Genomic DNA, 12,506 nt, shown 5'->3' with positions numbered 1-12,506 from the left:
ATGAGTCCTCCTTCCTCTTAGGGCTGTGTGTGGTAGGTCATCCTCAAATACAGTTGTAAACAGTGCTGCTGCTGTCCTCTGCCTCACACAGACAAAGAGGCCATCAACAGATGGATGTGCTAAAAAGCACCAATAACAAACTATAGAATCACAGAGTATCCTGAACTGGAAGGGACCCACAAGGACCATTAAGTCCAACTCCTGGCTCCACACAGGGACACCCAAAAATTAATGTCTGAGGTATTATCCAAATGCTTCTTGAACTCTGGCAGGTTCAGTGTTGTGACCACTTCCCTGGGCAGCCTGTCTCAGTGCCCAAGCACCCTCTGGGTGCAGAACCTTTTCCTAACACCATGCCTGACCCTCCCCTAACACCATGCCTGACCCTCCCCTGTCCCAGCTCCATACCATTCCCTCGGGTCCTAAACACCAGAAAGACATGCAGTTTGCTCACCTATGTTTGTTACAGCACAGAAACTAGTTATTGTAGTTCAATTCTAAGATTATGTCCAATTAGTTACAAAAAAAAGTCAGAGAAAGTCCAAAAGAAATGCTGTCTTTGGACAATTGAAAATAGCATTGCTACCTTTTTATTTTTCTTGTAATTAGCAGAAGAGGGCAACAGGCAAAGTACAAGGGTTTAGATTCAGGCCAAGTTCCCCTTTTTGCCAACAGAATAGCAATAACAGTTATTCTTACAAATTGTTTTGCACAACATATGGCTCAAGTTCTAATAGATATAAAATACCTTATCCATGAAATCAGTAAAAGGACCAGGCAAGCACTGACTACAAGTAACTCTATTCCACTTAATTCTCTTCCCAAAAAGTATCACGAGGTTCACAATTTTATCTTGCTAACATGAAACTTGTCAACTCCCCTTTCACCTGACTCCAGTCCCAGGGCTCTGAAGCTTGCTATGGGGCATAAAGCTGTGCCGATTGCTCAAGGAACTATTGTCTGTGTGTGTGTGTGTGTGTGTGTGTGTGTGTTGGGGGGGGCGCATGCAATGACTGTGGGCTCTTTGTAGCTTTTTGCAACCATTTCAAATGTCACAGTGACCTGCAGTTCTTTGAAAAGGAAGTTCCCAGCTGCAAGTATCTTTAATTTGCAGCTCTCATCTACTCATTGAAAGAAGCCTGCTGGGACTGGTATGCATCCCTGTTAAACTTGTGTGAATACTTTTTTTTCCCCTCCTTTTTAATACAGTTTTACATACTCGTTTTCTGTGACACTTCTGATCTCATGAGGCTTGTGTGGGAATTCTAGTTAGGTTTGCCTTTCACAGCTAATGAGTGCTACTAAACCAATTTTTATGCTCAAGCAATGGGATGCAGAGAGTGGAACCAGAGATGAGTCAGCAGTCAGCTGAGGTGATTTGAATAGCACTCCGAGCCATGCCTACCCGTAGGAGATAGTCCGCAAAGGTCATCCCAAGTGCCTAGTGTTTAGATTCAATCACCCTGATGATGTGAATTCCCCTAGGACTCTCGTGCTTTTCAGGCCAGTCATCACTCTGTGTGACATTTGGATGTTGTCGTACTAAATACCCGCTGCTTGGTAGCTGGATGACAGGGAAGAACGCCTGACATCATTTGTACTTTGCCTGCCAGCCTGACAGATGCTTCTCTCTCCCCGTCTAGGGGCGTTAGGCACTAAAATTAGTACCTATTAAAACAAGCATACTGAGTAAGGATCTGCTGAGTCTCATCAAGAAATGCTGAAGGGAAGGGAAAGAGCCACCATTGCTCTTCCTAGAGGAGTTAGGGCTGCAATTCACAAGCAAGGACAGCACAGCTATGGACAGCTTACAGAATCACTGTCCCTGGTCCACAGGTAGCTGAGTTGCTCAGAGATAATCAGGGGCAGAGCCACAGCAGCTTGCAGTGCCCAAATTGAAGCAGAGTAAGGTCAGTGACAAGCTTTAGGAGCTGTTAGATTCGCGGGGAGTGTGTTGGGGGTGTTAGGCCAGATACAGGATGTGTGAGCCGGTTCCCTGGTGAGGCTCAGCTTCTCACAAACAGTCCTGGAGAGGAAACGGTTTATAAGCTTCAACTCATTTAAGGTTCAGCTCCGTTGCCTGTGCAACCACAGGAAACAAGCACACCAGCCCCACTTATGAATCATACCTTTTGGGAACGTCACCTTGGAGAGCAGGAAAAAAGTCTGTCTTCAGGTAGAACTGATCTCTGTAATCCCTTCCCTTCTGCTGGGATCATTGCCTAAACTCCTTCATTGCCAAAAAAAAAAAAAAAAAAGGCACAATAAGAAACACAGCTTGTGATGGTTCCACCCTCCCTTATTCAATTGTTCAGCGGTTTAACATTCAGCCTGCATGTTGTAGACCTAGTTTTAATTCTCTTCTAACTGAGAGGATTCAAGGCCACATTTTTCTAGCCTTCCTCTTAAGTGGCTTAAGTACAAACCGATTGAATTAACAAAAAAGATGGAGAAAGACATAAACACCTTCATCTTCTCTTGATCCCTTTCAGCAAGAAAGAAGACTTTGAGATTCTGCCTGGCTCTTACTGAGACTGATTTTGCCAGGGCTGAACACTACAGGTGCTCTATAAAACCACTTACCGGTTCCAGACAGACAGGGACTTCAGCATCAGGGATGAGTCGGGGGTTAAAAATTGCCAGAGAAACCCCAGGTGCCTGAATTACCCACCAAAAGCTCGTTTTATCAGGCTCTGGGACATGTTTTATCAGAGCAGTTAAGTGCCATAAAACTTGAGAGGGTAAAAACGCAGACTCTTTTTAAAGGCGAGGCTAGAAACAATAGCACCGGTGATTTACGGTCCATCATCCCAAAACCAAGCGGAATATTGGTGTTGCTTTGCAGCAACTGAATCCTAGCCCCCTGAGCAAGATCCAGGGCTTAACTGTTGGTGCTTACTGCTATAGAGAAATAGCAGCTGCCTCACTCTAAGTCTCAATAGCACGGTTTGTATCACAGATTTTAGTCTTTCGTGTGTAAACAATATTATGCACGCAAAGAAAATTGAATTTGGGGTAAAGCTAATCTTGCAAAACAGCACGGGCACTTGCTGAGATGCTCAACCAAGCAATGTGCCTGGGTTTAGTTACGAAAGGTGACCCTAACTACACACGAAAAGTAATCTTCTTCAAGCATACACCACGTGTGTGTTTGTACATACAACAACGGCTTGACAACATCTCATTTCGCTCATCTCTGTAATGAATGAATTTGATGAAAGAGCCGAAATTCAGCGCCTACAAAAGCTGTAACATGAAAAAGCCCAGCAGCATTAGTCCTGGCTGTGCTAGCTTCTGTGGGAACCGACGCTATTTTTCCTCCGCACGCTGCATCAAACGAGCTCTTCGGGACTCAACAAACAAAACCCCAAGAGATAAAAACCCCACGCTCGCATCGGGAGCCGTCTGCCCTTCAGCTAAGCCGGAGTTGGGGCTGCACTGCCACCTGCCGATGGCTGCGGCTCCTCGCCCCGAGTCCGGGAGGGATCCCGGCCGCATCCCTGGGGCGAAGGGGGCTGCTCCCAGCTGCTGCGCTGGGGTACATCAGCATCTATATATATATGAAATATCATATATATTCTATATAAGATCTGCCCCTTCCAAATATATATTTTTTTTTCAGAAAAAAAGCAGAAACTAAGAGAACATTTATTATTGAAGCATTTAGATTTCTTTTTGCATCTCTGAAAGCGTTTTGAGCCCTTTTCCCCCCGTTTTCGGTGTCTTCCATATTTCTTTCCTTATAGGCCTGCAGTTAGCGTTCTGCGGTGCTTTATGTGTCCAGACAGGTCCCATTCTTTTGTGAAGGCAGAGGAGATGCACCAGAGCTGCTTCTGACAGGCAGCAAGAGCCATTAAAAATAAAGAAATTGGGCAGAATGAGCATACTTCTGTCATATCCACAGAGGAGGAGGATTCCCAGCACTCTCATCTCCATACAGATCAATAAATACCAAAAAGCAGGGTTTGTCCCAGACAGAACACAGCACATTTCCTAATGCAGTACCACGATGAACACCACGCTACTTCCAGGTCATAGTTGAGAAACTAAAAGATGATAGAGTGATAATAAATTGTTTTAAACCCACCCATTCGCAAATTTACACAGTTACTATCCTAAAAACCACAGCAAGATCCCATATCATAGCATTTTACATGCCCCTTTACACCCAAACCTGTGTCAAGGCCATGGTAATTCTTACTTTTTAAACTATCTACAGAAAAAGTTTTAAACTGAGTGATGGTTTGTACAACCTTCTCCTTGTGTTACGGATCCGAGTACCACCATTTGACACGACCAAGAGCACTAGCAGAGCTATCATTTAAATCACCGTACCATCTAATCCCACTTAAAATTCCTGCTGGTTTGAAAGTTTTGACTAGCTCAGGAAGTATTTACTGCAAGAACACACGTACATAAACACACTTTTGTATGGCTTAATAATGCCAGAGACATTTCCTAACAGCACTTACTGTGTTTGGAACTGGACGAGTAAATATCCTTGGTAAGCCCTAATGTATCAGATATGCTGTGGAACAGCATTTCCATCAAACCTTTTACATTCATGGTTTCCCCCAGGATAAGCTAAAAGGTGAATGGCTTTTATGGCATCGCCCTTCTCAAGAGTGCTGGTAGGTTATTCATGAAGCACTGTGTATCTCTAACACAGTCATCGGCCTCTATTGAGATGCAGTTTACGAAAGCAGCCTACCCAGAAGGAGCAAAACACTCCTAGCCAAAAGCCAGTTCTGGCTTTTGTAACCTGAATTCCTAAGGGGGAGCATTGTAATTCCTAAAAGTGATGGAAACAACTCAGATCACCATTTCTCTCCACCAAAAAAAGGAAAACAGAACCAAAGGTATTCAAATTATGCTGAAGATGCTGCAAGTGTTGTATCAGATCTGTCACACGTTTCATACCACGTAACTAGAGGACATAATGATGAGAAATGGAACAGAAAAGGATGCCCTCCCCTCACACACCCGAAGCACTATAGACAGCAGAAGCTCTCAAAATATATTGTATATAGCTTCATTTGGATGGCAAGAATAATGTATTTTCAGATAGAAAACAAACAGCATAGAGGCAGCACACCTTCCTTCTTCCTCCAGCCCCATCCTCACTGTATTTTCAGAAAAGATAGGAAGAAAGAAAAAAACCTGATTGCAATGAAAGACGATGAATTCTGTATTGTTAGCGCTGAGATCTGGTGAAAGGCATCAGTCAAACACTTGGCTCATACACAGGTTTCTTTTATTGTTATTATTTTAAAGAAAGCACTAGAATTAACCATGTAAGGTTAAAAAGCAGTATTAATATTGTGCTCAGTGTCAAGAAATGGAGGAGTTAAGATGGTAAAACATCTCCCCAATTACACCCATAGGATTTTAACATGTTAATGTGCAAGTCTAAGACAAAAATCATTAATTTACAATGGATTAAAATTTGAGGGATGGGAATTTCTTCATCATGTATGCTCACAGTAGGAAGTGAAGTACTCAGTCACTGAGAATTGAAGTACTCGGTCACTGAAGTACAAAATCAGTATGTTTAAGTGATTCATGACTCATTTTTAAGGCAAAAATAGATAACATGGTTGTATACAGCTGCAAAAATATTTACAGATATGATTAGATAAACAGTCCACTTCTGGCATGAAAATGTTTAATGCCATACTTAACATAGCAGTGTCTTGTTTGAAAAAAAATTATCATAAACTGCAAAAATCTAGCTAGGATGAGTAACACTGACATTTTTATCTGTGCCTCCCAAATCACTGATCCCTGTTCCTAAGCCTCTGCCACTCTAAGCTTTCCTTTCTCCCTGCCCATTTCCAGTCTTACTGCAAAGGTGCAGGTGTGCCTGAGCAGCCTCGGAGTACACAGAGGCAAAAGCTGAAATACTAAAATGTATGCAAAAGGTCCCAAAAAGAAAAGAGGAAAACAAGCAGATCCAGAGGAAAAGGAAAAAAGCATTATCTGCAGGTATCAGGGATTTGCTCAGTCATCCTTGTCTTTTGCTCCATGTTTAAGGATGCGCGTGAACTCGATGTAGTTGAAGTTCCCCTTCTTGTCGATCGGTGCCTCTCTGTACAGCTCATCTACCTCCTCGTCTGTGAACCTGTCTCCCATTGTCGTCAGCAGCTCTCGCAGGTAGTCCTCTTGAATAACCCCTACAGGGTGAGGTATAGGGAAACACAAAAGGAAGTTGTTTCTTAGCAAGCCTTCAAAAGCAGCAGGATGAATGTGCGACGGCCGCCGACAGACATGCAATCACCTAACACAACGTGTAGGATGTGCATTTGCACCAAAAGCCCGAAGTACTTCCTTAAACAAATTGTAAAGCAATTTTTTGAATGCAAAGGGGAGGGAGAGAACTTTGATGCATTTCATACAAATTTTTTTTAGAAGGCCTGATCTGCTGTGATCTAATAATATCTATTTCCTTACATGGATCTTCAGCAGTTCAAAGTCAAAAGTCACAATCCTGAGCTACGAATATGGTCACTGCTAACCTTCATTATGAAAGCACTTCTCTTGATTGAATTCTATTTTTCTTGACTTAATTAGATACATGTGTGCATCCTCTATAAACGAGTTTCCTGTGGGGACTAAATAACCACTGGTTGGCTTTTCACCGCTGCACAGCGCCGTTGCTGGAGGGTTTATGTGGATGCAGTGAACTGCTGGCATGCATCCAGGGGTAGAGTTTATAATAGATCAGACTCTCAGACAGGATAGAGCAAGTTAACTCAGGAAGGAGCACGAATGTTTACCATGGAGAGGTAGAGGCAGAAAAACTAGTCAAAAGAGGTAGGATATACAACGAGGTGTTTTGTTTTTTCTTTTTTAAATGACAAAATGTTAGCAGATTTTAGAGGAAACTATCAAAGATATAAAAAGGAGAGGCTGATGATTTTATTACTGCAAAGAAAGCTCTGTCAATTCAATTTCAGTAGGTGGGCAGAACCACCAGCTGCCAAATAATTCCAGGAAAGTTTAGAGATTAAAAAAGGAATGTGCAAAAGAGACACAGACCTGAGAATGCAGGAACTGCTTAATGCTGAAGTAAGACCTATCATGCCTTTACATGCACAATAGTTGCTTCCTTGGAGAAAGAAAGCTGTTACTGAACTCGAGTTGGAGAAATACCAGCAACAGAATGGAGGTAGAAGTATGTTGCCAACAAAATTTTTTTACTGGGCAGAACAGCTGGAAATCATAAGTAGACACCAACAGTGACTGATGTAGAATTAGTTAGGATGTGATTTTTACAAAAAAAGAATTCTGCTTTGAAAAGAGAGCTGTATAGCTTGAGCAAACAGAGTTCATTACAGAGAAAGCCAAGAAGGAAATCAGGGAACCAAAAGGCAGTCAATGAGCATGACAAATTACCCTGGGGTTGGTCTATGCTGCAGGGAAGGGGAAAAAAAAAAAAAAAAACACCAAAAAACACCAAAAAACACAACAAACACATGTTACAACATATGCTAATTGAAACAGCATCATATCCTAGTGCAGACAAGTCCATGATTAATGACCCCAAATGAAGAAGGCTAACAGCAATGTTATCATTTAAAATCAGGAGGGGAATGTTCAATTAGCCAGGCCCTACTTAATTGGGTCAAATTTTGCAGTTGTCTCTTTGCAGGTGTGAGCAAAGGGGGGAGGGGGTGACACGACAGGACATGACACAGACAAAACAAACTAAATACAGAAGGCTTTTTCCTTCTGTAGTGCTACAGAGACCAAATAGTGATGAGAGATGACATAAGGATTAGTATTCAAAGAATGCAAGGCCTTTCGTGGTACAAGTTTAGCCTCGAGGACTTAATCGCTTTTGTCTGAGTCGGTAGGTGGGTAGGTGTTTAAGCACCGAACTGGGTTGCCAGACAAGGCATACGCTAAAAGTTTTAGCAGCACAGATTATAAAGCATAAAGTCTACCCACTATCCCATAACCAATCTCACACACAATTTCAACGTAGACAGGGAGTAATAAATTAATGAAGCAAAATTTAAGAATCAGCCTTTGGCAGGCAGCACAAAACAGATGACAGCGCAGAATCAAACAGCAGACAAAAGTTACACCGATTTAGAAGACAGATATAAGCTTTTATACTAATTTCATAGTACTACTGGTTTATGTGACAGTAATGCTGAAGTAATATACCCAACTAGATGGACCATATAGGAAAAGTAAGTAAAAACAAGTACAACTGCTTTATCCTGATCAAGAGGATCTGATTTGGATTATTTTCCTTCAAAAGAACTACATTAATGTCGAGTAGAGAATCAGGTCCGTAACACAGACACATGGAGATTATTAAGTGAAAAGAAGGAAAAAGGAAAAGAAAGTTCAAATCTGAGCATAAGATGAATAACAGGCAAAGACAACATGGGTTCTACCTTATGCTTCATTTTTTAAAGTGTGTTTTGATGATCATCATTCAAAAATCAATAAAACAGCATAAATATCTTAACATGTTTCCTGGTTAAAACTTGAGGATGGCACAAGACATAAAACGGACTGTGAAATCGCTACCTTCAAGTTATCCTGGGACTAAACTAAAACATTTATCACGGAGAGTTTAAAGATGATAAAAATCAATCTTATCAGTACATGGGGGCCTGAACTAGTAACTTATTATTTACAGAGACACAGAAGGTCACTGTTTAAAAGAACGGGTAGCACAATCATTTTCTTTATATCCTAATTCACAGGCTCTTGTTTTCGTGCACACAAAAAAACCCTGTAGCACATTGAGTCAGACTACCTGTGGAGAGAAAATAATTAACCTACTAACAAAACTTCCTTCTCTAGGAGATGGTAAAGAGATTTCCCTTGAGAGGGAGGAAGTCAATTAACATTTGAAAAGGCCTTACCACCAGAAAGCCTGTTTACCTACATCCCAGCAGGAAGGGGATGCACTTTGAAAAGGCAAAAGGTGCTAAAAATACACAGACAGAAAATAGCTGTTTGAAACGGAATAATACCCTTTGAAAGAATCTAGAGCACACATCCACAGATTAGATTGAAATATTTCGGTAGGCAGCTGTGAGAAGAGTTACAGGTGTAGCCTGCACTCTCGATGTGACTGCATGATTTCTGCACGCACTAGCAGGGCAGCCCTGACACTCTGTGACTGCACAGAATGCCCTCAGGATCCATCCCTGGTCGCTACCCAGTTCTGCAGAACCTCAGCCTACATGAGTAAGTAAATAAAAGCCCAAACTCTAGCTTCATGATTGCAGACACAGCCTTGAAAGTCTGATAAAGCAAAACTGAGCTCTGCATTCTTTCCCTCCCCCTTCCTTGCTACGCAAGTCAATTCAATGTCATTTCTGCCTTCTGGCCCCACCCTGTTTATCTCAGCAGATCACCACGGCTACAGCCCTTGCTATGCCTTTAAAAGGACTGAGCCGGGCGTGATGGCATGACACAGAGTATTTGTCATCAAAGCCTAACACACACTAGGCAAGAGGAGGGGTAAGAAGAAAGAGTTTATGTACTCTGGATGGTCTGTCTTCAAGTATTAAATACATCAAACATTCAGATGTATCAACTGCAGGGGGAGGACAAACTCTTGTCATACAGATTTCACATCTACTCCCTTTTAAGTACCATAGAAAAAAACACAGCTTACTGATTTGAATTTCTTATCTTCTTTGAGCACATACATCATATTTTGTACTTTGAGGAACATGCACGCTGCCTAATTAAAGCACTCTTCTTCAAAGCCCCACAGAAGAATGTTACTACTAGTCCTCAGCGTGCAGCCAGAGCAGCCTGACAGTTTTCACTCTCACTTATTACTAAGTCAAGTTCTCAAACGTGGCAGATGATGCCATCTAGCATTACTGTGGAATACTTCATTGACAAAGGTGCAAAAGTCAGCCTACTAATTAGAAATCCAAATAAACAACATGTAAATACGACACCCCAAAGGAGCTGACTATCACCCACATACCTGTTGCTTCTTCGTCAAAGCAAGCAAAAGCATTCCTGATTACATCTTCCGGATCGGTGCCGTTTAACTTCTCACCAAACATTGTGAGGAACATCGTGAAGTTTATGGGTCCTGGGGCCTCGTTCATCATAGCATCTAGGTATTCGTCCGTCGGATTCTTTCCTACAAAGAAAAACATTCAGCTTTGTTTGAGCTTTCAAACTAAACCCAACAAAAGTCACCTGAATAGTGCAATATAAAGTGAGACACTTACAAGCTATCCCAAATGTACTGTTTTAACTATAATAAATTTGCTTGGCAACTGCAAAGAGTAAAGGCACATTACCAAGGGAGGCAAGCATGTCGTGCAGGTCCTCCTTGTCAATGAAGCCATCCCTGTTCTGATCGATCATGTTGAAGGCCTCCTTGAATTCCTGTATCTGCGACTGATCAAACATGGCAAATACATTGGAAGTGGCGCGCTGAGGGCGCTTCTTGGTGGTCTTCGTCTTTGCTTTTTTGCTAGACATGTTGGCTGTTGGATACTAGGAGAGAAGTAAATAGAATAAGGTCAGAGTTAGGACATAAAAAAAAAAAAAAGTACTAAGTTTAAAGCTTTAAGTTAGTGTTGAGAAACAGAACACACCTCTAACACCCTTACATTTCCTCTCAGCAGAGCCTATTTCCCTAACCAGGAAGTGCAAAAGAGAAGCAGGAAATACAAACATCAGTCAGACTGTTAACTAATAAAAGTGACTAAAACAAGATGTAAATTACACTTAATTTTCACTGTTAAAAGAAACAGTTTTTATCTTGGTTTCCTTTTTAAAACATACATCTGCCAGAACAGAACTTTGGTCTCAGGTTTAAAGGAGAAAAGCGAGGTTTTGAGCCTGTGAAGTAACTTTGTATGGATACAGTATAAGTATGCGCAATATTAGAGTAAGGGGAAGAGAAACAGAACTCAGTTCACCTGAACAAACCCCGAAGTGCCTATGCTTGGCAGTATAGCCACACATGTAACAGCAGTCGCTGTTTTGTATGACAATGGGTCTCCATCTCTGCCTTGCATTCCCTTATTTAAAAAACAACCCCCTGACATTAGGAGAACCGTGCCAGCTGCTTTTCTGCTGACCCCAGTAGCTGCTGCCTGACCTCCGTTTACTTTTATCCACTTAATTTCACCTGTACCACAGGTTCGGCCTACCTGAAAGCTGCCTGAAAGTCCCTGCTGCCTACTCCTTTAAGCAAAAGGGGGGGAAGAAAAAACACCACCTGAGGGCTTTTGCTCGTCTCCCTAGCACCGGGCACCTTCACCTGCGGCAGGCTGAGCCGCAGGGCAATGTCACCCCCCGGTGGCTTCATCCTCCCTGCCGTCATTTACCTGTTGCTACGGCTCCTTTAGGACCTGACGCCTTTATCCCTCAGGGCGAGCGGGGCCAGCAGGGGGCTGACAGCGCCACAGGGGCTGCGCTGCGCTGCGCCACGCCCGGGGAGCCGCCAGCAGCCGGCCGGCCGCGGAGAAACCCGCTCGGGGACAGCGCCCGGCGCCTAAAATCGCTCCCGAGGCCTCTCGAGGAAGCTCTAAGCTGTATATTTGCGGGTTATTTGCGGGTTATCTGCCCCCACAGGCAGCCCGCCCTCCCCCGCCGCCTCCCCTCAGCAGCAGCCGCCCCCCAACGGCCGCCCCGCAATGGCCGCCGCCCAACGCCCCCCTCCAGGGACCCCCCCCCCCGGTGCCCAACGGCCTCACCCCAGCGGCTGCCGCAGCGGATCGGGGCTGTGGAGGAACCGGCGGCGGCGGTGGCGGTGGCGGCGCTTCCTGGACAAAACCACCGCCCCGCCGGGGGCGGGCAGCGGGCCGGGCAGCCGCCGGGCGGCCCCCGCTGAGGCGGGCGGCGGCCCCGCTCCGCGCCCTCCCCGCCGCCGCCTGCCCCCCCTCACGGCGGAGGCTCCGCGGGGCGGCCCCGCAGCCGCTCTTCTCTCCCTCTCCCCCCCCCTCCGGGAGAGTTGGTGCAGCCCGGGGGCAGCGCCGCCGCCCCTCAGCGGGTGCCCGGCGGCGGGACCATTGCTGGAGGCGGGGGGGGGGGGGGGAGCCGGTGGCCGGCCGCCATCTCAGCGCCGCCCCCTCCAAGCGGAGCCGCCTCAGGCTTCAGAAAAATGTTTAGTCCATAAAGGGGTGTGAATTTGTGCAAGTTTGGAGAGCTGGGCTGTCAGCTTGCTGTTCTTTCATCCCCTTTCCGACCTGTCACCAGTTTTGCTGGTGTACAGCATATTTATGGTGCAATTTAGTAACTCTCAATAATAAAAGAGGAAAAAAAAATCATAATTCTGCCAAAATTACCGCTTTTGGTGTTTCAGTACAGACCTTTACAGAAGCATAGGCACTGCACATGCTGAAGTTAACGCATCCTCTAGAAGCAGAGTTGAAGGGGAACACATTAATGGCTAAAAGGCCCAAATTTCCTTCCCACCCTAACACAGAAAACAGGTGTGAGAATGTGGCTTAAGACTGAAGAATTTTAATACTTTCTCCAAATTGCCTTAAAACACAATG

General features: G+C 44.2%; 1 protein-coding gene across 2 annotated transcripts; it reads right to left on the bottom strand.

The window, feature by feature from the left end:
- Nucleotides 1-5,237: 5,237 nt before the first annotated feature.
- On the bottom strand, nucleotides 5,238-11,846 carry LOC137850950 (myosin regulatory light polypeptide 9). 2 transcript variants are annotated; one of them, XM_068671524.1, is made up of 4 exons: nucleotides 11,703-11,846; nucleotides 10,296-10,494; nucleotides 9,971-10,132; nucleotides 5,238-6,173 (listed from the first exon to the last, which is right to left on the bottom strand). In XM_068671524.1, exons 2-4 carry the CDS (start codon nucleotides 10,477-10,479, stop codon nucleotides 6,001-6,003), a joined length of 519 nt encoding a protein of 172 aa, XP_068527625.1. In that variant the 5' UTR covers nucleotides 10,480-10,494; nucleotides 11,703-11,846; the 3' UTR covers nucleotides 5,238-6,000. The 2 variants fall into 2 exon arrangements, with proteins under 2 accessions (XP_068527625.1, XP_068527626.1); XM_068671525.1 differs by lacking the exon at nucleotides 11,703-11,846 and adding an exon at nucleotides 11,334-11,496.
- Nucleotides 11,847-12,506: the final 660 nt, after the last annotated feature.

This window comes from Anas acuta, chromosome 2 (assembly GCF_963932015.1).
Source record: "Anas acuta chromosome 2, bAnaAcu1.1, whole genome shotgun sequence".
NCBI lineage: Eukaryota > Metazoa > Chordata > Aves > Anseriformes > Anatidae > Anas > Anas acuta.
The sequence above is the reverse complement of the archived record's forward strand: the minus strand, read 5'-3'. Positions and strand labels throughout refer to the sequence as shown.